At 44.1% G+C, this 24556-nt stretch overlaps 1 protein-coding gene across 1 annotated transcript; it reads right to left on the bottom strand.

The window, feature by feature from the left end:
* Nucleotides 1-462: 462 nt before the first annotated feature.
* LOC115637924 (olfactory receptor 6B1-like) lies at nucleotides 463-1461 on the bottom strand. Its single transcript, XM_030539512.1, has one exon. The coding sequence runs from the start codon at nucleotides 1459-1461 to the stop codon at nucleotides 463-465; it is 999 nt and encodes a 332-aa protein (XP_030395372.1).
* Between the last annotated feature and the right edge of the window lie 23095 nt (nucleotides 1462-24556).

The raw sequence follows: 24556 nt of genomic DNA, 5'->3' as shown, positions 1-24556 counted from the left end.
AAGGAACATCCTCAAGACTTGGTCCACAGAAAATGGAAATGATCTCTTAGCTTCCTTAGTTTGCTTGCCTAGGGCTCATGAAGCATAATTGTCCTTGTGGGTCATTCCAGTGCTCTCTCCTGCCTTGTACCAAGAGAGTGGTCTCCTATCCATTCTCTTGGGAAAACTGACTGAACAGTCTGTGTCCCAATTTCCTAACCGCTCCAGACGATAGACACTAGAGACTGATGGGAATTGGAACACCAGATCTGAACACCTCTTGAATTCCAGGGATCGTCCAATCCCCTCCCCCCAGGCCATGTCTTTTCTCTGGTATCACTAGCATTCCCTGTGGATAAAGGACAGACAAAGTTTGGATATACAAAACAGAAAGGAGATTATTTACTGAGGTTCCTGGAGAGAGACTGACATGTGGTTCTCTCAGTCTTTCCAGTTCTCAGCTTGTGTCAATAAAAAAGGAGCTCATATTCCACCAGCGTGGAACTCTCTGTCCCTTTGGAGGGCTGTGTCTGTAACAGAGGCCAGGTGGACAGCAATCACACCACAGAAAGCTTTCCTTAGTGCCCCCTTCACTTCTTGGTTTCTCAGGCAGTAGATGAAGGGGTTCAGCATGGGGGTGACAATAGTGTACACGACTGACACCAGCTTGTTCAAGTTAAAAGGGTGGATCTTCTTGGGCCGGGCATACATAAAGAGGGAGGTTGAGAAGAAGAGGATGACCACAGTGAGGTGGGAGGCGCAGGTGGAGAAGGCTTTCTTCCTCCCCTGGACAGTGGGGAGGTGCAAGATTGTGGCAATGATGCACAGGTAGGATACAATGGTCACAGAGAGCGGGACCATCAGGATGATCAAGGCTAGCGCAAAGTCCACCGTCTCCGCCAGTGACATGTCGGTGCAGGCCAGGTTCAGCACTGGGGAGATGTCACAGAAGAAATGGTTGATGATCCCTGGGCTGCAAAATGTCAGTTGCAAGATGAACGACACCTTGACCAGGGAGATGGAGAAGCCACTTACCCAGGAGACAGCTGCCAGCTGCAGGCAGAACTGGTGGGTCATGATGGCCGGGTAACGCAGCGGGTTGCAGATGGCCACATAGCGGTCATAGGCCATGGAAGCCAGCAGGACATACATAGTGCATATGAGGGAGGTGAAGAAGTAGAGTTGGGTCATGCATCCCACAAAGGAGATGCTCTTGTTCTCCACCAGGAAATTCACCAGCAGTTTGGGGATGGTGACTGAGATGTACCAGGCTTCCAGGAAGGAGAGGTGACTGAGGAAGAAATACATGGGCTTGCAGAGGTGATGGTTTGTCTGGATCAAGGCAATGATGACCATATTCTCCAGGAGGGTTAGCATATAGGCCACCAGGAATATCACAAAGAGCAGTATCTGTAGCTCCAAGATGGCTGGGAATCCCAGCAGGATGAACTCCTGGACACCGATGTCATTCTCCTGCTCCATATGGCCCTTGAAGGTCTGCAGAGTCAGAAACAGACAGAAATAAGTGGCTGAAGTCACAGATACCTGTTTTCTTGAGATCTTTCACTTCAGCACTTTACTTTGATACTCCTCATTATTAGACCCAACTTCTAGTTTTGGAACCCCTCATCATTGAGGGAACTATGGCCCAGATTCTCAAACGGTGACTGCAAGTGCTACACTAATTTGTCCCAATGTAAGATCTCACTCAATATTACCCTAACAACTCAACCATCCTTAACTCATAGCTGTATAGGGGGAGATTTTAAAAAGCACCTAAGGGATTTAAGAGGGCAAGTCCTATTGAAAATCAGTTCAACTTTTATCGAAGATTCTTGTGTGGCCATCTTCTCACTGTAGTATGTGAGCACCTGCATGTAGTTACCCTTACAACACCGATGTGAGGTTGAGTCGTGCTGTTATGCCCAATTAACAGATGGAGAATGGACAGGTGACCAGATACTTGAGATGCCTACAGATGCAGATAGGATTCTAGAGTAATTTACAAAAGGACCTAAGTAATTTAGGTACAGACAGTTGGTGGCAGAGCAGAAATGGATCCTGGGGTCTCTCAAGTCCTCGACTAGCACCATAAGTACTGGATCATCCCTCCTCTCATATGTGCTTTGGCACATTTGAAAATCTTTCCCATTGTCTTTAAGACGACACAAAGTCCTTGCAGGAAACTGTAGAGTGCACAATGGCAGAGAAGATCCCTTGTTTACCAGTGGAAAGGATTTGTGCCCCTTGGAACTATTTGCACACATCCCTGCGTCTTCAATTACCTGTTACCAGTCAGAACAAAGGCCTGGTCGTTGTTATAGGAAAGTCCAGTAGAGACCTATGTTCAATTTGCAGCAGTGGGTCAGAAAAAGTATCAGCTATGTTAGGATGCATCAGGATATCAGTAGGAATCTGCCTACTTAAAGGCAAAGAAGAAAAAAATTCAGATCTCAATTACAATGTGGCAGATCAAAAATAATGCTAACTTTCATCACAGAGAGGAAAGGAACAGATACACATTATGTGTAAGGTAGTAAGAGGTATGTTACTGATTAGGAATCAAGCTTCCTGGGGTCTATTCCTAGTCCTGCTACTGAGCCATTGATCAATGCACCTCACTGTTCAATTCCTCACTTTCCCTATCTGTCATTTAGTTATAATAAACCTACCTTCATAAAGAGCTTTATAGAATGGAATACTCAATAACAGGATGGGTCATATCTGATGTTAACTAGCTCTGTAATAAGATTCCAGATATGTTGCCCATCTGTGTGTCATTCTGAAGCCTAGAGTGTCTATTGAGTCAGTGTAAAGTGGTAAAAACAGCCCCAAGCATGGTGGAGGGCTCTTTTTGTTCAGAATATCATCAGGTTCAAACATCACTGGGACTTGTGGTTCCCTGCCATCCTATTTTTTAAGTTCTCAGCCATTCTGACTTCACAAATTACACCTCTGCAGTGTATGGCTACAGTAAGGCAGGAATACATTCCATGCCAAGAGTCCGAGACCATTGTGATATCATAGGTAACTCAACCAATTACCACCCTTACTTTACAGCTAATTTGTGTTCAATAATTTCATTGGTTGTATGAGAGAGACTGCACAATGGTGGATTACTTGGTCTAATTGCCACATCCATTATGCTTTCAGGGATTAGTGTTAAACAAAATTGCTATTATATCAAGAAGAAGAAGACAGTTCACTTTTTGATGTTCACTTTATAGCCTGCTACTATCATATTCAATCTGGGGTCCAGAAAGGTCAATAGAAAATCATCATCACAAGTGGAAGAAGGAATGAGAGAAGGACAGATAGAGACATTGGATTTTTAGCTTTGAGTGCTACTGGTGTTGCATTAAATTCATGGCCAAAACAAAGTTGGTCATTTTTATGTCCCAGTTTTGCGAAGACTGAAGCAAGCACTTAACTTTAAACACATGAGTAGCTCCATTATTTTCCACAGAACAACTCATGTGCATAAAATTCACCATGCTATCTTTGCAGAATCAGTATTTGTATGCAAATTTTGAATCTTAGTAGAGGAAAACTCAGATTACAAAAAGGTGAAGCAAAATATAATAATAATGGTCAACATTTGATGTTAATTTCAAATCATATTTGTCTATTAGTATTTAGTGTTACTAGCCATTAATTTCCATTTGTACTAGTGTCACATTCATTTCATCTCACAGAAACTGGAATAGGTTAAAATAATAATATTTAGATGTGACATGGGATTCATAATACAAAACTTGGAGGGGAGGTGTTTAAAAGAGATTAAGCGATTTGAGAGCAGAAATGCCACTAAAAGTGAATGATGTTTTGAATATCTCCTTCAGAACTGACATAAAATAGAGGGCTATATTCTCATCTTCATTGCACCAACAGAAACAAGAAGTAAATATGAGATTTGCAAAGGAACTTAAGTGAAATATATAAACAAAATCCCATCAGGTTCCAATGGGAACTGGGCATCCTTCCTTTACCTTAAATCCATTGAAATCAAGGGAAACCCTTCAGATTTACCCAAGAACATAAAAATAGCCATACTGGGTCAGAGCAAAGGTCCATCTAGCCCAGTATCCTGTTTTCTGGCAGTAGCCAATGCCAGGTGCCCAAAGTGAATCAACAGAGCAGGTAATCTTCAAGTGATCCATTCCCTGTCGCCCATTCCTAGGTTCCGGCAAACAGAGGCTAGGGACACTTATCTCTACCCATTCTTGCTAATAGCCTTTGATGGAGCTATCCTCCATGAATTTATCTAGTTCTTTTTTGAACCTTGTTATAGTCTTGGCCTTCATAACATCCTCTGGCAAAGAGTTCCACTGGTTGACTGTGTGTTGTCTGAAGAAATGCTTCCTTTTATTTATTTTAAACCTGCTGCCTATTACTTTCATTTGGTGACCCTTAGTTCTTGTGTTATGAGAAGGAGAAAATAACACTTCCTTATTTACTTTCTCAATACCAGTCATGATTTTATAGACATCAATCATATCCTCCCTTAGTCATCTCTTTTCCAAGCTGAAAAGTCCCAATCTTATTAATTTCTCCTCACACGGAAGCCGTTCTATACCCCTGATCATTTTTATACTGGTGCAACTGAGATCAGGAAAATTCTCAGCAAATCAAACACATTTAACCTGGGGTTTTCAAAACACTTATGTGAATTAAGTGCCCAGCTCTCATTGACTTGAAAAGAGAGTCAGTCTATCTATCTCTTCTCAGCTATCTTTGAAAGCCTTGGCCTTAAAGACCAAGTTTGTACAGAAGTTGAGTCTTTATTTGCATGAACGTAACATAAGTGAAGAAATAGTACAGCTAAAGGAAGATAATAATAAATCATGATGCCGTTCCTATTCTAGTGACAGCACAGACAATACAATATGTTGCAGGAATCAGGTTTTGGGCTGATTTTCTACTAGACAGTGAGTCCCTCTCTGTATCGCATGATGTGAATTGGGGTTATATATATATATGTATGTGGTTTTATATGTTATGTCATATTATATGCCAAAGGGCTTATCATAGTCACCATGTAACAAGAAAAGAAGGAAGAAAATAAGTTCACCAACAGAAAAATTAATTACTAAAATTTACTTGAAATAAAATTAAAATTTTTACAGTGTGTAGATCTTTAGAGCTCTGACAATCTACTAAATTACATGCGTCTGTAACTCTGATATTCCCAAGAACATATTAAAGTGAGGAAAAGAGTAAAAATTCACTCACTCTTTTGTGAATGTAACCTATAAGCAACAGAGCAAAATCCAGATTATTTTTTTAATTCTATTCTTTTAAGGAAAAATTATCTTTGAAGTTGATGAGATTCTTGCCTGAATAAGATTAAGTAAAATCTAAACAAGAATTTTCAAAAGGTTTTGGCTTTTTAATCTATATAACCCCATACACATTTATCTTCCAGTATATATGTCTATTGCATATGTATTCACCCACTATGTTTCTCTATGTGAATATATACTCGTTTCTCCATCACTCTCTCTACATACATACTCATCTAATATCTCCATCTCTCTGCATATATACCCTTCTATCTGATTTCTTCATTTCTCTATATACTCATTTATCTAGTGCAGGGGTCGGCAACCTTTCAGAAGTGGTGCACTGAGTCTTCATTTATTCACTCAAATTTAAGGTTTCCCGTGCCAGTAATACATTTTACCCTTTTTAGAAGGTCTCTTTCTATAAGTCTATAATATATAATTAAATTCTTGTTGTATGTAAAGTAAATAAGGTTTCAAAATGCTTAAGAAGCTTCATTTAAAATTAAATTAAAATGCAGAGCCCCCTGGACCGGTGGCCAGGACCTGGGCAATGTGAGTGTCACTGAAAATCAGCTCATGTCCTGCCTTTGGCATGTGTGCCATAAGTTGCCTACCCTTGATCTAGGGTCTTCATCTGCATGTATACTCATCTATCTAGTCTCTCTGGTAAGACCCAGTGTCTCCCCACCTTTACATTAGTGATTTTTGAGGGTATAGAGGATGCAAAACTAAGCCCTAAGAAAGTTCCCAAACAGAGCGAGAGCAGTGGAAAGTTCCATCCCTGTCACCTGAGCAGCAGAGAGCAGCAGCTGAGGGTTGTTCCCATCTTCCAGTTCATAGACAAAGCCTTCCCCTTTCATTCTCTTAGCAAGACAAAGCTGGACAGATTCTGAACTGCTGCATGTAGGGACAATTGCACCGATGCTGATGAGTTTGGACCAGTTTCCACCAGGTGGGAAGAAGACCCTCAGAAAACTCTCCTCTACATCCCCTGGGATCTAATTAGAGAAACATCCCCCAGAGCCTCCCATCACTGGTTACACACCTATGTGTGACTTATTGAAAGGACTTTGGCTGGGATTTTCAAAGGCACTGTGGATGGAGCACTGTGCTGAAACTCAGGCAAGCTGGGTTCAATTCCCATTGCTGTCACTGGCCTCCTGAATGGCTTTGGCTAAGCCACTCCCTACCCATGCCTCACTTTCCATTAATTGTAAAATTGAGATAATGATGCTAGCTCCTTTGTAAAGCATTTGGAGCCATAGTGGTTGGGATATTAACTTGAGTGAGTCCCTGCTCCAACTCATGCAGTGCAAGGACTTGAACCTGGGTTTCCTACATTCCAGATGAGTGCCCCTCATCACTGTGTTTTCACAGTGATCACAGTTTGAATCACCTTATTTTCATATTGATGTGGAGAAAAAACAAATTTAGACACCTCAACATTTGTTATGACACAGAATTCATTTTCTAGCCAGCCCTAGCCAGTGGGTCTCCATGTAGGAGCAGGGATCAGCCCCTGGAATCAACCTGGAGAACCAGTGCCATGGTTTGCACCCATACCAACTCAGTTATCAGCCATGGCCCTTCACAAGCCCCTCCTCCTTTGTGGGTGGTCTAGCCTGTCTTGTAGCTAGTCTGTCTTGTAACTGGCCTGGCACACGGATGTACTGCTGTATAAATAGTACCTGTCATTATGTGAATCAGGATAGCTCTCCTGAAGTCAATGTAATCACACTGTTCTAAACCCAGGATAAATGAGAGGTGTATCATAACTGTAATTTTCAGCTGAGTTTACTTTTATTTTAGAATGAGGGAAAATAGAAATGAAGGAAGGAAGAACAAAGTTGTCCATGAGAGAAAGTTCAGTGTGTTTGTCTCTCTCTATATAATATGCTTGGATTGACTGCTTCACAGAATATTCATGGTTGACTGGGAAGCTCCTTAGAAATTTGAAGGTGAAACTATAGTCTTAACAGTGAGCAGTTTCATAGCCCATACACACTTGAATGCAACGTGTTCTAGTAGATAAGGACTTGGGTACCACTCCTGACTCTGCCACTGAGCCATTGTGTGACCATATCCAGATCATTAGCACTCTCTGGGTTGTGTTTCCCCTCCCACCCTTCATCTGTCTTGTCTAGTTAAATGGAAGCTCTTCGAGTCAGGGTTCGCCTCTAACCATGTGTCTGTACAGCACTGTGATGTTCCCTGCTGGTGTTATCTGGACTGGTGATCTACTAGGTCACTCCAATCCTTGACTTTGGGAGCCAGCCTTACCCTGCTTTGCTATGAGAACACCCACTCCAGGGCTGTTCACTCATAGCCTCTGGCATGCAAGCTGCTCCTTGGATTGTGCTACTGAATGACAATAGCCAATATCTCCAGTCCCAGACACAACCTTAGGAACCTCCATCTTGCAGTGCCCAGTTACACCTGCTGGACGCTGCAAACTTATATGAATTGGTTAATTTAAAAAAGAAATTGATATGTACCAGGCTTGTTATCCAAAGGGGAGCCTCTGATACACTTCAGACCAAATGTACTGCTTCAGGTAGAATAAACAAACAAATTTATTAACTAAAAAGATTGACTTATAATCACTTGAAATCTAAATATAACAAGTCGGATTTGGTCAAATGAAATAAAAGCAAGATGCATTCAAAGCTGATCTTAACACTTTCAGTGCCCGTACAAACTTAGATGCTTCTCACCACAGGCTGACTGGTTGCCCTTCGTCCAGGATATGACAAATTTCAAGGCCAGAAGAGATCACCACAGCCAGCCAGTCTGACCCCTGCATGCACACGCCACGGAATTTCCCCATTCTGTTTTTTAAGAAATTCTAATCTACCTCCCCGCTACAATCCTCCAAAGTTTAGACACTCTAGTTGCCAGCAAATTGTGTCTTATTTTATGGTTATATTAATCTGATTCAAATCAGTTAGGGATCTGACCCCACTGACTTCAGCAGAGCCCTGATAATTTCTGTCAGCTGAGCATCTGCCAGCACTGGTCTGGCTAGCAAGGTTCACTGGTTTAGGCTGTGGAATCCAGAGTTAACATGGAGGCTGGAGTTTTCAGAAGAGCTTAAGGGAGGTAGGTAGTCAGGTCCTGCTGAAAGTCAGTGAGTGTTGGATATCAAGCACCCACTGGTGTCTCTGGGAATCTTCCCCAGACACAAACTGTATTGGGTGAGATTTCTACCCTGTGGGCAAGGCGTACAGCTCTTATTGAGGAGTCAGCGAGAAGCTAGCTCAGCACTTGGTGCTATGGTTATGGCTGTATACAGCAGAAATCATGGCTAACAGTGAGGACGAAGCTCTGTCCTTCAACAGGACTGTGTAAGCCCTTATGACTTGAGGGACTCACTAGTTACCTTTGGGTCAATAGCAGGCCACTACACTGTTAAATCAGACCTCTAGAGGTGACTTCACGGGGGCACCATCAGTGCTCATTCTTGGTCAGACTGAGACCCTCTGCTCCCTGACAATCCAATCACTGTCTATCTATGCGTGTGGAGAGCTCTACATCTAGTGCCAACATTCCCGACCCGCCTCCTAGCGTAGTGAGGATAGGGTATTAGCAGCAAAGCTCCATCCATACGCATAGAGGGTTTTCAGATGGGTTGGGATTGGCAATGCGTTTCAGAGTAACACCCCACTGAGATGAACGGGACACTTCCCTTCTTTCCAAGTTATAGTTTCAGGCTCTCTGCAGATTCAGGCACTGTTGGTGCATTGATTACACTTGGGGCAAATTTTCCTCTCTCAGATCTCTCATGTCACGCTCTCAGACAGATGTTGCTGCTCCGCATACAATTTGTGTCTTCACAGCCACAAGGCCCTTTGATTGGCAGCTGCTCGGAGGAGATGCTACCTCTTTTTGAATGTCTGGAAAACACCTGGCCACTGCAAATAACCAGAATGGTCAATTTCTTTAATTTGCTACAAGAAAAATAGGTGTTCACCATTCTTTCCACTGCCAAAAGGAAATGCAGTGTATCTTCAACTATGGTGTCATAGCCAGCACCACCATACTGAGATCCAGTGAGTCAGGTAGCCCCCATCAGCATAGGTTCATTGGGGTCATTTATACCAGCTGACTGATTGCCTGGCTCTCCAAATTTCCCATCTGACCTGACATTTTTTCAAAGTAGAAGCTTATCTCATGCATCTTTCATCTGTTATCCCTCTTGGGTAATGAATCAGAAAGTCACTTCGTGGGATTAGCTCAAGAGAACATACAACTTGCTAGGAAAAAAACAGGATTGAGAGGTGCAACAACAGAGAATATACAGACACTGTGTTTGGCATCTGATTTTCTACAAGAAAGAGAGCAGAATAAATATTGTTCTGCAAGGCAAACATTAAAATTTGTATTTGTTTCCAAGAAATTTAAATGCTTGTGCATGGTTGAGCTGAACACTGGAGGAACAACGTTCTTAGTTATTGAGAAACATATAGGTCTGCTCCACTGGAGCCTATGTGCTAGATCCCAGTTGGTGTAAATCCACCCTAGCTCTGTTGGAGACAGTGGGTCAGATCCCTAGCTGGTATAAATTGGCTTAGCTCTATTTGACTATAGGTACCTGTCAGGCGTCTCTTTCCCGCTTCGAACTTTAGCATCCAGAAAGTGGGGACCTGCTTATTCCCTTCTACACTAAATTCCTAGCTTAGATCTTATCACACTGCCACCAACCCAAAATATAGTGTTTGGGTACACTCACTGTCCCCCAAAACCTTTCCTGGGGAACCCAAGACCCAAATCCCCTGGATCTCAAAACAAAGGGAAATAAACCATTCCCCCCTCCTTTTTTCCTCCCAGAGTCTCCCCTCCCTGGGTTCCACTGGGAGATCACTGTGATTCAAACGCCTTGAATCTAAAAACAGAGAGGAAATTCACCTTCCTCCCTTTTTCTCCCCCTCCCAGACTCTCGCTGAGAGAGAGACACTGATCCTAACACAGAGAGAAATTAACCTTTCTCTCCCCCTTCTCTCCATTCCCCCACCAATCCCTGGTCTTACATAAGAATTAAAAAAAAATTAATCAGGTTCTTATAAAGAAAAGCTTTTAATTAAAGAAAGAAATAAGTGAAAATTATCTCTGTAAACTCAAGATGGAAAAATGTTACAGGGTCTTTCAGCTTCACCTAGACCAGAGGGATTTCCCCTTCCAGCCTAAGTACACAAGTTACAGCAAACAGAGTTAAAATCCTTCCAGAAAAATACACATTTGCAATAAAGAAAACAAACAAATGCCTAATCCGCCTGCTATCCAGTACTTACAGTATTGAACAGAAGATACTTTTTCAGAAAGATTTGAGAGCGTGTCTGGTCCTTCTCAGACCCCAGAGAGAACAAAACAAAAAACAAAAAACACAAACAAAGGCTTCCCTCCACCAAGATTTGAAAGTATCTTGTCTCTTGATTGGTTTTCTGGCCAAGTGTCAGCCAGGTTCACTGAGCTTGTTAACCCTTTACAGGTAAAAGAGATATTAACCCTTAACTATCTGTTTATGACACGCCCCCCCCAATTGCAGATAGTGGGGAACCACACTGGTGGTGATTTCTTCCTAGAACTTTAGAATAAACAGATTGATACACACATGCACCTGTACATATACTACTAAGTAAGTTAACTACAAGACTTTCTACATTGAAAGGACAATTTTTAACCAATTGATTCTCGGAAACTTTCACGGGAAAGTGCATCAGCTACTTTGTTAGAGGCTCCTGAAATGTGTTGAATTTCAAAATCAAAATCTTGGAGAGCTAAACTCCATCGAAGAAATTTTTTGTTGTTCCCCTTGGCAGTATGAAGCTACTTTAGCGCAGCATGGTTGGTTTGTAGCTGGAAACGCCGTCCCCAAACGTATGGGCATAGCTTTTCCAGGACGTACACAATGGCGTAGCATTCTTTTTCATTGATGGACCAGTGGCTTTCCCTCTCAGACAGTTTCTTGCTGAGAAACACGACAGGATGGAAGTTGTGATCCGGTCCTTGCTGCATTAGAACTGCTCCTACACCACGCTCAGACGCATCTGTGGTTGCTAGGAATGGTTTGTCAAAGTCCAGGGCCCTTAGCATAGGGTCAGACATGAGCGTTGCCTTAAGCTGGGTAAAGGCCTTCTGACACTCATCAGTCCACTTAAGTGCATTCGGCTGGGTCTTTTTGGTCAGGTCTGTTAGTGGGGCAGTGATTTGGCTGTAGTGTGGTACAAATCGCCTGTAATATCCGGCCAAGCCTAAGAAGTATTGGACCTGTTTCTTTGACCTTGGGACAGGCCACATTTGGATAGCATCCACTTTGGCCTGTAGGGGGGTTATGGTTCCTCGACATACCTGGTGTCCCAGGTAAGTCACCCTGTTTTGGCCTGTTTGACACGTTTTAGCCTTAACAGTTAGTCCTGCCTGCCTGATGTGCTCAAAGAGTTTTTCCAGGTGTTCAAGGTGTTCGGTCCATGAATCAGAAAAAATGGCCACATCATCGAGGTAGACAACTGCATATTCTCCCAATCCTGCTAGGAGACCATCTACAAGTCTTTGGAAGGTGGCAAGTGCATTTTGAAGCCTGAAAGGAAGCACATTAAATTCACACACCCCTGCACGTGTGACGAATGCTGACCTTTCCTTGGCAGGTTCGTCTAGCGGTACTTGCCAGTACCCCTTGGTTAAGTCTATTGTAGATATGAATTGGGCACATCCCAATTTCTCCAATAGATCATCAAGGCATGGCATTGGATAGTTGTTGGGACGAGTTACTGCATTTAGCTTACGGTAGTCCACGCAAAAGTGTATTTCCTCATCTGGTTTGGGTACCAGAACCACTGCAGTTGCCCATGCACCGGTGGATGAGCAGATTACACCCATCTGTAGCATGTTTTGGATCTCCCATTCTATAGTAGCTTGGGCATGAGGAGATACCCGGTAGGGTGGCGTTCTAATTGGGTGAGCATTATCTGTGTCAATGGAGTGGTATGCCCGTTCAGTTCATCCTGGGGTGGCTGAGAACAATGGTGCAAAACTAGTGCACAGCTCCTTGATCTGTTACCACTGCAGACATTCCAAGGTTGTGGAGAGGTTCACCTCTTCCACGCCACCATCACTTTTTCCTTCATAGTAGACATCTTCAGGCCACTCAGCGTCATCTCCTCCCTGGGCTGTAAACTGACAAACCTGTAAGTCTCTGGAATAAAAGGGCTTGAGAGAATTAACATGGTACATTTTAGGCTTTAGGAAGGAATTGGGAAATGCTATGATGTAGTTAACAGCTCCCAGGCGCTCATGGACTGTGAATGGCCCTTCCCATGATACTTCCATCTTATGGGCCTGTTGCGCCTTCAAGACCATGGCCTGGTCTCCTACTTTGAAGGAACACTCTCTGGTATGTCTATCATACCAGGGCTTTTGCTCTTTCTGAGCATCCTTTAGGTTTTCTTTAGCAAGGGCTAAAGAGTGTCAGAGGGTGCTTTGTAGGTTGCTTACAAAGTCTAGAATGTTAGTTCCTGGAGAAGGCGTAAACCCCTTCCATTGCTGCTTCACCAACTGTAATGGCCTCTTAACCGTGTGGCCATACACAAGTTCAAATGGTGAAAACCCTAAACTGGGATGTGGTACAGCCCTGTAGGCATAAAGCAACTGCTGTAACACTAGGTCCCAATCATTAGAGTGTTCATTGATGAATTTACGTATCATGGCCCCCAAAGTTCCATTAAACCTCTCCACCAGGCCATTGGTTTGATAGTGGTATGGGGTGGCAACCAAGTGATTCACCCCATGAGCTTCCCACACTTCTTTCATGGTCCCTGCCAGGAAATTAGTTCCTGAATCTGTAAGGATGTCGGAGGACCAACCTACCCTGGCAAAAATGTCTGTTAGGGCCAGGCACACCGTTTTAGCCCTGGTGTTGCTTAGAGCTACTGCTTCCGGCCACCGGGTAGCAAAGTCCACAAAAGTCAGTATGTAATGCTTTCCTCTGGGGGTCTTTTTTGGGAAAGGACCGAGAATATTCACAGCTACCCGCTGAAATGGGACCTCAATTATGGGGAGTGGCTGGAGAGGGGTCTTGATCTGGTCTGGAGGCTTTCCTACTCTTTGACACACCTCACAAGACCGGACATACTTGGCAACATCCTTGCCCATCCCCTTCCAGTGGAAGGACTTCCCCAACCTGTCTTTGTTTCTGTTCACCCCAGCATGGCCACTGGGATGATCATGGGCTAAGCTTAAAAGCTTCCCCTGATACGTAGTTGGAACCAAAAACTGTTTTTGCAGATGCCAGTCTTCCTGGTGTCCACGAGAAAGAGTCTTCTTGTGTAAAAGTCCTTGTTCTACAACAAACCGGAATCGATTAGAAAAGCTGAGAGGCGGTGGAGTGCTCCGTGCAGCCGCCCAAGCTTTCTGAAGGCTGTCATCTGCTTCCTGCTCAGTCTGGAACTGTTCCCTTGAGGCTGGAGACACCAGTTCCTCCTTAAACTGTGGACTTGGGCTTGGTCCCTCTGGAAGCGATGTAGGTGATGGGGTTGTTTTCGTTACTGGTGAACTGCTCTCCACTGGTGTACCAGGAGGTATTTCAGGCTCTGGCTGAGCCTCTTGGGTGTGGTTGTCTGCTGCTTCTGCCAGTTCAGGCCCGCTGGCACCCTCTGGCTTTAGAGTTGAAGATGGGTTTGCAAACGCTGGCGTCAGTGCTGGCAACGGTTCTGGTGCTGGTTGCTTTTCCAGTTTCGGGTCTCTATGCACTGTGTCTGTTGCCGTTGTTGGCAGGGGATCTGGGTCCACCACCTCTGGCTGGGTCTCTGGTAATACAGACGGGGCCCTTGTGGACAGTTCAGGAACAGGGATGGGTCTGGAAGCTTGCCTGGCTTGGCTGTGTTGAGCCATTCCCACCCTCTTGGCCCGCTTTACCTGGCTGGCCAAGTCTTTCCCCAGTAGCATGAGGATGGGATAATTGTCATAGACTGCAAAAGTATATATTCCTGACCAGCCTTTGTACTGGACAAGCAGTTCAGCTGTAGGCAAGTCTACAGCTTTTGACATGAAGGGGTAAATTGCCACTTCGGCCTTTGGGTTGATGAATTTGGGGTCCGCTAAGGACTGGTGGATAGATGACACTTGTGCCCCCATGTCTCTCCACACGATAACCTTCTTTCCGCCCACTCTCAAAAGTTCCCTTCGCTCCAAGGGTATTTGAAAGGCATCTGGGCCTGGGGATCTTTGGTGTGATGGTGGTGTAATGAACTGCGCTCGGTTGGGTTTCTTGGGGCAGTTGGCCTTTATATGTCCCAGTTCATTACATTTAAAACATCATCCAGCTGACTGGTCACTGGGCCGAGGTGGGTTACTGGAGACTGGTGAGGTGGGAGAATAAGGAGTCTGGGGCTTTCCTTGGGTTGTAGGTGGGGTCCTGGGGTGCCCTCATGTATAGCATTTATTGTCGGTGTGCCCCCGTGGTATTTGCTCCCCTTGACAGTAGTTTTTTTTCTTTTCTGCCACTTCCACCCATCTGGCTCCAATCTCCCCTTCCTTGGTTACAGTTTTGGGCTTCCCATCTAGGATCTACCTTTCTATTTCCTCAGGAACACCCTCTAAGAACTGCTCCAATTGTATTAGGAGGGGCATCTCATCCAGAGATTTCACATTGGCTTCTGCTATCCAGGCATCATAATTCTTTCCAATGTTGTAGGTGTGTAGGGTGAATGACATATCTGGTTTCCACCTTAGGGCTCTGAACCTCCAACGGGCATGCTCAGGTGTTAGCCCCATTCTGATTCTGGCCTTAGTTTGAAAAAGTTTATAATGGTTCATGTATTCCTTAGGCATTTCAGCCTCCACCTCTGCTAGGGGTCCACTGAGCAGTGGTCTCAGCTCTACCATGTTCTGGTCTTCAGAGATGCTGTAACCATGGCAGGTCCATTCAAAATTTTCTAAGAAGGCCTCAGTGTCATCTTGTAGGTGGGAAATTTCTTGGGATGTGGAACAATAACTGGAGAAGGTTTGTTAGGGTTGGCTGTGTCATTCTGCTTAGCCTGTGCTAATTCCAGTTCATGCTTTCTCTCTTTTTCTCTCTCTTCCCTCTCTTTTTCCCTCTCTTCACTCTCTTTTTGTTGCTTTTCCATCTCCCGTTTGTGGGCTGCCTCTTTGGCATTTTCTTCTCTTTCTCTTATCTCTACCTTCTTTTCCCTCAGTTCTATCTCTTGTTGTTTTATTGTCATCTCCTTTTCTTTTATTTCTATTTCTTTTTGTTTTCTATCCATGTCTAGCTTGTGGTCTGCTTCTTTGTTTTGTCCCTCTGCATCCAGTCTTGCCAGTTCCTTGGAACTCATTGTACCTGCTTTCTTAGGCTGGTTGCCCCCTCTGCTATTCAGTGCCTGAAATGCTGCAGCTCGGGGTTGCTTGGCAATGGAGTCCCTCTAACACTTCCTAGCTAGCTTTGCCTGTGGAGTTAGAAAGAAACAAAAACCATTCAATTGCAAATGTCTTTTGTTAGTTGTCTGCTGTTCACAGCTGGAGTCTGCCTTGTTTAACAAAAGACCCTTGTTAAACCTAACGCCTCTGCCTCTCGAGTACTCAGAAGGGAGCGAGAGAAAAAAACTTGCAGACTTTTGCTTTTAAAACAATCTCCTCTAGCCTGCTCACAGGCTTTGCTTTTTAAAACCCCCAATCTTCTTCAGCTGCATCCAAGCAGTTTGAAAGGAGAGAAAAAAAAATCCCGCTGTCTTTTGCTTTTAACTCACTGGATTTTGGATTCTGATTGCAACGCTGCACACCATGTCAGGCGTCTCTTTCCCACTTTGAACTTTAGCATCCAAAAAGTGGGGACTTGCTTATTCCCTTCTAAGCTTAATTCCTAGCTTAGATCTTTTCACGCTGCCACCAACCCAAAATATAGTATTTGGGTACACTCGCTGTCCCCCAAAACCTTTCCTGGGGAACCCAAGATCCAAATCCCCTGGGTCTCAAAACAAAGGGAAATAAACCATTCCCCCCTCCTTTTTTCCTCCCGGAGTCTCCCCTCTCTGGGTTCCACTGGGAGATCACTGTGATTCAAACTCCTTGAATCTTAAAACAGAGAGGAAATTCACCTTCCTCCCCCTTCTCTCCCCTTCCCAGACTCTCGCTGAGAGAGAGACACTGATCCTAACACAGAGAGAAATTAACCTTTCTCTCCCCCTTCTCTCCATTCCCCCACCAATCCCTGGTCTTACACAAGAATTAAAAAAAATCAATCAGGTTCTTAAAAAGAAAAGCTTTTAATTAAAGAAAGAAATAAGTGAAAATTATCTCTGTAAACTCAAGATGGAAAAATGTTACAGGGTCTTTCAGCTTCACCTAGACTAGAGGGATTTCCCCTCCCAGCCTAAGTACACAAGTTACAGCAAACAGAGTTAAAATCCTTCCAGAAAAATACACATTTGCAATAAAGAAAACAAACAAATGCCTAATCCGCCTGCTATCTAGTACTCACAGTATTGAATAAAAGAGACTTTTTCAGAAAGATTTGAGAGCATGTCTGCTCTTTCTCAGACCCCAGAGAGAACAAAACACAAACAAAAAACACAAACAAAGGCTTCCCTCCACCAAGATTTGAAAGTATCTTGTCTCCTGATTGGTTTTCTGGCCAGGTGTCAGCCAGGGTCACTGAGCTTGTTGACCCTTTACAGGTAAAAGAGACATTAACCCTTAACTATCTGTTTATGACAGTACCAGATCACTATCTTGTGTAAATCCACCAGTTGCACTGATGTCAGTTGGAGAACTGGCCCTTTTCCTCCAGTGACACATATGGGGAGCATAAGTAGAAGAGTGATTGTCTATCCTAAGAGCAAAGTCCTTTACTCATTGCAGAGTTCTCTTCCCAAGCAAAATTTCCTCTGACCTCAATAGTATTTTTGCTAAGGAAGGGCTGTCTCCTGCCCCATTGAAATCAATGGGAGTGTCAAACTGTAAGAAGTGCATAAATACCAAGAGAGACTTCACGGTTTGTCTTCAAATTCATTCCATCTTGTGTGCTTGAGCTGCAGCTTCACAATCCTAGATACCAAATGGAGGATGGATTTATGTCCTCTAACAAAGCTAATATCACACACAAATGCAAAACTGGGAATAATACAGTGGTGCTGGAATTAGGGGTGCTGGGGGTGCTGTTGCACACCCTGTACTGAAGCAGTAATAACAAACACCAAATTCATGGTTTCCATGGTTTCCATCAGGTACAGATCCACTATGAAAATTATTCCAGCAACTCTAAGTGGCAAGGCAGTAGTACTTCAGAAAAGGATCTCAGGGTTATAATGAATCACAAATTGAATATGAGACAACAATGTCATGTAGTTGCAAAGGAGTGTGTTAACTGAAGCATTGTATGTAAGACAATGGAGATAAGTGTCCCACTCTGCTCAGCACTGTTGAGGATTTAGCTGAAGTACTCAGGCCTCCTGACAACAATTATGGGCCCTAGGGTAGAACAGTCAATGGGCCCCACGCACACACAAGCTGTGCTTGCGCTGACACGGTCCGCCTGGCATTTGGGCAGTTCTGCGCCTGTGATGACTGGTGCCCAGTGAGCTGCTGACTGGTTGCTGAGAACGCTCTTCTGGCATGACCAGTGCTTCCACATGCCCACCTGGTAGGATTGCCAACTGTCTAATCATGTAAACCCCAAAATGCTTGCCCCACCCCCTGCCTTGCCCCCTGCTCACTCCATCCTCCTTCCCCCCATCACTCACTCTCCGCCACCCTCACTCACTTTCACCAGAATGTGACAGGAGAGTGGGGTGTAGGAGGGGGTGCAGGATACAATCTGAGGGAGGGAGTTTGGGTGCAGGGTGTGGGCTCTAGGCTGGGGAAGGAGGGGGTCAGGGAAGAGGCGTTTACCACAAGAGGCTCCTGAAAGCAATTGGCACATCCTTTTGGCAGCGGCTCCTAGGCAGGATGCCCAGGGTGTCTCTGCATGCTGCTGCCCCCAGGCGCCATCCCTGAAGCTGCAGAGTTGATGCTAGTGCTGAGGCAGCACGTGGAGACCCCCTCCCCAGGGGTTGCAGGGACATACCGGTCACTTGCAGGAGCGGTGTGGAGTGAAGGTGGGCAGAAAGCCTGCCTTAGCCCTGCTGCACTGCCAGCAGTAGCAGCCATGGACCCCCAGACCCTTTCAAATAGCCCAGGCCCCAAGGCAATTGCCCCCTTCTGCCCCTCCCCCCGCCTGGGAGCAGGGGCGGCTCTAGACATTTTGCCGCCCCAAGCATGGCGTCATGCCGCGGGCGGCGCTCTGCCGGTCGCCGGTCCTTCGGCTTTGATGGACGTCCTGTAGGCATACCTGCGGAGGGTCTGCTGGTCCCGTGGCTCCATCAAAGCCACGGGACCAGTGGACCCTCTGCAGGCATGCCTGCAGGTGGTCCACCGAAGCTGCGAGACCAGCGGATCCTCTGCAGGCATGCCGCCGAAGGCAGCCTGCCTGCAACCTTCCCGGCGACCAGAAGAGCGCTCCCTGCAGCATGCCGCCCCAAGCACACGCTTGGCATGCTGGGGCCGAGAGCCACCCCTTCCTGGGAGTACTGTGTCAAGGTCTGGGTCCCACACTTTAAGAAAAATGTGGACAAATTGGAGAGAGCCCAAAGCAGAGCTATAAAAATAATAAAAGGTTTGGAAAACCTTGGCCTAGAAGGAAAAGTTGAAAAGAACTAGATATGTTTAGTCTTGAAAAAAGAAGGCTGAAGAAGGACCTGATAAGGATGATGATCAGTTGTCTTCATGTCTGTCAAGGGTAATCTGCAGAAAAGGAGATTTAGGTTAGATATTAGGAAAAACTTTCTGACTCTAAGGACACTTAAGAACTGGAATAATTTATTAAGAGAGGTTGTGGAATCCTCGTTATTGGAGGTTTTTAAAGAACAGGTTAGACAAACACCTGTCAGAGATGTCCTGCCTCAGCCTGGGGGGATGAACTGGATGACCTCTCAAGGTCCCTTCCAGCTGCATATTTCCATGATTCTGTGATTTCTCTGTTACGAGATGACAAATTAGATTAATAAAGTAACTGTGTTGAAGCTCCTTTGAAACTATATTAAGGAATCTGTCATGCTGATTAAAAAAATTAGCACTATATAAAATCATTGTAGCCCATATTAAATAGTTTTAAAACTGGCTGTTAGTACACAAGACAGTTTGTAAGCCTGAGATAGAATTTTGGGTTTGACTTTTTGATACTCTTATACTACTATGTGTAAACAAAGGACAAAGACACTGATATTGCTTCTGCCTAGTCAGCTGGATTTGTTAGTACAGTGGGAACAGATAAGAGCAGTTAAGTATAACTGAGAGCACACTTTAAGGTTGCCTCAACCCCTATCTCAAGCCAAAATCAAGCAACCAGTTGGGAGGGGCAAAGGGGCTTGTGGGTAAGGTATAAAACACTAAAAGGCCAAAGAAATGCCTGTCCTTGACCACAACACAACCCTCCCATGGGGTACAAGAGAGGTGGAATGAAGACCCTAGGCCCAAAATGACCCTAAATTGTAAGGGGTGGGACTGTGGGTGTGAATTTCAGGTACAGTAACTCCTCACTTAAAGTGGTCCCAATTAATGTTTTTTTGTTGTTACGTTGCTGATCAGTTAGAGAGCATGCTTGTTTAAAGTTGTGCAATGCTCCCTTATAATGTTGTTTGGCAGCCACTTGCTTTGCCCACGGCTTGCAGAAAGAGTAGCCCATTGGAGCTGGCTAGTGGAGGCTTGGAACCAGGGTGGACCAGCAGCCCCCCTATCCCCTAATTTCCCTGTGCAGCAGCTGCCCAGCAGGCTATCAAGTTACCAGGCAGCTCACCTGTCCCTCCCTGCACTGCCATGTGCTTCTCCTGCCCTCTGCCTTGGAGTTGCTCCTGGGAGCCTCCTGCTTGCTGTGTAAGTGGGTGTGGGAAGAGGGGTGCTGATGTCAGGGTGTCCCCCCCTTCCTGCCTCCCCTCCTGTACCCTATCTCCACGGAGCAGGGGGGACGCAACACTGGTAAGAACAGGGGGAGCTTGCTGGAAGCAGCTGCTGTCTCAGCTTGGTCTGTGATGGGATGTTAGATGGGATGGGATCTGAGTTATTACAGAGAATTCTTTCTTGGGTGCTGGCTGGTGAGTCTTGCCCGCATGCTCAGGGTTTAGCTGATCGCCATATTTGGTGTCAGGAAGGAATTTTCCTCCAGGGCAGATTGGCAGAAGCCCTGGAGGTTTTTTGCCTTCCTCTGCAGCATGGGGCATGGGTCACTTGCTGGAGGATTCTCTGCAGCTTGAGTTCTTCAAACCACAATTTGAGGACTTCAATAACTCAGACGTAGGTTAGGGGTTTGTTACAGAAGTGGATGGGTGAGATTGTGTGGCCTGCATTGTGCAGGAGGTCAGACTAGATGATCATAATGGTCCCTTCTGACCTTAAATCTATGAGTCTATGAGTCAACTTGCTGATCTACTTAAAAAAGAAGTCTACTTAGAGTGGGGTCAGCGTACGTAAAGAGGCAATGGACATCTCTCTCTCACACAGGGTGTGTGTCTCTGTCTCTCTCTGCCATGCTGTCTCCCCTCCCTCCATTTGAGCTGCCTTGTAGAGTGTGAGGCTACATCAACAGCAATGTGTTAACCCTTGAGGGCTCAGATGAGTGCTCGTTCATCCACCCTCTGACTTCACCCCACAACCAAGCTTCACAATCAACATTGCTGTGTACAGTATTAAATTGTTTATTTGAAACAACTCCTCCATTTACATTAATTCTTATGGGGAAACTGGATTCACTTAACATCATTTCTCTTAAAGCAGCATTTTTCATGGTTATTGAACACATGTTTGAGGGAAACTGACCCCAATAAATATCACCTTGTCTACACATCAGACTTCTGGTGTTCTGCTTTCTGTCTGCATGACAAGAACCAGCGTAGAGGGTGAAGAAAGAGCCCTCTAACACTGGTGAACTGTAAAAAGTAATTGGAAATGGTTAATCATTTATTAGATGTGTGTCTAGGGGGGTCTTGCAGGTGTCTGTACTTGGTGCTGCCAAAAAAACATGATGAGGTGGCAAATAATAATGACATGTCAGTTATCCAGGCTAATTTAGTTTCCTTCATGAATTAGGTTTATTTGAACACATGTTTCAATACAGACTCATTCATAGATTCATAGGATCGTAGAAGATTAGGGTTGGAAGAGACCTCAGGAGATCATCTAGTCCAACTCCCTGCTCAAAGCTGGACCAACCCTAACTAAATCATCCCAGCCAGTGTTTTGTCAAGCTGGGCCTTAAAAACCTCTATGGATGGAGATTTCACCACCTCACTAAGTAACCCATTCCAGTGCTTCATCCCCTACCCTAGTGAAACAGTTTTCCCTAATATCCAACCTAGACCTCCTCCACTGCAACTTGAGACCATTGCTCCTTGTTCTGTCATTGTCCACCACTGAGAACAGCCTAGCTCCACCATCTTTGGAACCCCTCTTCAGGTAGTTGAAGGCTGCTATCAAATCCACCCTCACTCTTCTCTTCTGCAGACTAAATAAGCCCAGTTCACTCAGCCTCTTCTCATAAGTCATGTGCCCCAGCCCCCTAATCATTTATGTTGCCCTCCGTTGGACTCACTCCAATTTGTCTACATCCTTTCTGTAGGGCAGGGCCCAAATATGTATGTAGTGCTCCGGATGTGGGCTCACCGTTGCCAAATAGAAGTTATATATCTATGACAAAGGAAAACTGATCATACTTGCAGGATGGGGGACTTATACTGGAAAGTGGTGACTCTACTTAGCAAAAATACCTTGAAAATCCTATCTTTTAGCTCCCCCCCAAAAAAAATGTTTTTGTCAAAATAAAATATGTTTAGGGTTTTCCAGATGAAAATGTTAGATGTTTGGTTGAAAACTGAGAAATTTCAGCTGAAAACAAAAGGTGTATTTGGATTGAAAATTTTGGTTTTCAGATTTTGTAGTTAAGAGGGTTTTTTGTTTTTGTTTGTTTGTTATTTGGCTAGTTATGGGTTTTTTGTAAGCAAAAAAGGGACAAGATTTCTGTTTTTTGTCATTTAATATTTTGCATGTCAATATGGCTTGATAAAATTATAAATGCTGAGTTTCATGTCATTTTAAATGTAGAGATTTTAGCTGATATTTTCAAAACTGCCTTGGTGATAAGGATACTCAAATCCCATTAAATTTAATAGGAACTGGGGCCCATTCTCCTAGGCAGCTTGGAAAACCTCAACCTTTAAGTATTAAAGGTTTGCACTGTACTTTTAGGATTGCTGCTTTAATATATGTTAGTAGACACCTGGTCCTAAATCTTCCAACCACCCTTGAGGCTGGCACATCTGGACCTGAACAGGTGGGATATATGAACCAGTACAGAATGAGATAAAAAGCCAAAATTTTGTAAGTGTGGGCTGTAAAAGTCATATCCTGTATGGATCAGCATGGGGCTTCAGGGTTAGGGACAGGGGCTGGTAACATACACTCATGAGTGGGTCATACCAATACTTATCCATATGAGTAACTTTTCTCAGGTACATAGTCTATTGAAAGTGCTTGTAAACCTGAGTCTGTAGGTTATAAAGGATCTCTGCAAAGATAGATATAGATGATGATGATAACTTAACAGCACCTTGACATTTAAATTGAGATCCACAAAATTAACTTCATGAGCTCTAAAAATGTTTGTGATTTTGGTCAGTCTGAGTTTGCATGTTCCTATGACTAAATAAAGTCACAAATATTGAGTTTCCTGGGGGTTTAAATGTACAGATTGTAGCTGGGATTTTTAGAGAACCCCACCATATGTTTGTATCTCCCAGGAAACTTCGAAAATATGAGCCTTTAAATGACTTGATAATGCCAAAAGTTTGTAGATGTAATGTTGTGCACACTTCATAGAGCCTGGGACAAGGAGTCGGAAAACCTGGGTTCCTTTTCTAGTGCTACTACTGACTTCTAGCACTGTCACCTCCCTGCTATGTGCCTCAGTATTCACTCCCACTTTTAAACCATTTAGATTGTGCTCTCAGCATGTCATGGTCTCTTTCTTACTATGTACACACACAGGTCTTAGCATAATGGGACTCTGATCTCAGCTGAGATCTCTTGACATTAAACCAATAAGAACAGAAATGTAAAAACCTTACTGACATAACAATACTTTGCCTTTGATCAGTGGACATGGGTAGTATGAGAGATTCATAACCCTTTAAAGGATGGGATGCCCATTCCACTTCCTTCTAATGGAAATTAGGCATCTAAATCCCTTGGGCAACTCTGAAAATCTCAACCTGAATGTTGTTGTGAACAGATAATCCCCCTGCCCCACAAAACTGGGATTGGGTTGGCTGACGTGTGCTACTCCCATAATTTCAAGATGTTTCATTTCAATTTTGACCTTTTTTATTTTTGACCATCTCTATATCTAACTATAAATAAAATGGCTGATTTTTTCAAAAGAACAAAAGGGAGGACAGTGTTCAAATCCCACATGGAAACCCTTGCCGTTTTTATTGCTGCCATCAGCTAAAATGTCAAGGGAGGTTTCCCCTTCTTCCACGAAGAATAAATAAGGAATTAGGAGACATGCTGACATTCAGTAGATGGATAGAAGGCAAAACTAATGCAGCTGGGTAGCAGAACTGACACATATAGTCAAGCATAGGCAGGTCTCCTTATTGAAAGATCTCACCTGAATATAGGTGCCAACTCCATGGGTGCACCTCGGGGCCCAGAGGAAGCCAGCATCCATGCATAGTAATGATGATGATGAGGATGGAAGATAGATGGCAGAACCCATATCTTGATGTCAATACTAAAAGTGAAGAGTTCACATCAGAGATTTTGGCTGGTAATACCTCTTCCTTAAAGGTTAACCAATTTACAGATTTATGCAATTTAAGGGCAGAAAGAACCATTATGGTCATCTAGTCTGACCTCCTGCATAATACAGGCAAGATAATTTCAGCCAGTGATTCTTGAATAGAATAGTAATTTCTGGTTGAAATTAAGGCATACTTTTAAGAAACATATTCATTTATAACTTTTATAACTTTAAGTGACAGATACTATATCACATGCCTTTGAAAGTGGTTCCACAGTTTTCCATCCTCTTTAGAGAAGATAAAAGATTTGATAGATCATCCTGCCGAATCCTTTGTTTCCACCGTAACATTTGCCCCTCGAAGTTGGAAAACACTATAGATTCTGATTCAGGAAGGTACTTAAAAATATGTATAACTTCTGAGCAATCCCATGTAAGTTAATTGGACTGTGCCTGTGCTAAAAGCTAAGTGCAAGTT

Source organism: Gopherus evgoodei, chromosome 21 (genome assembly GCF_007399415.2).
Source record: "Gopherus evgoodei ecotype Sinaloan lineage chromosome 21, rGopEvg1_v1.p, whole genome shotgun sequence".
NCBI lineage: Eukaryota > Metazoa > Chordata > Testudines > Testudinidae > Gopherus > Gopherus evgoodei.
This window is presented reverse-complemented; position numbering and strand designations above follow the sequence as displayed.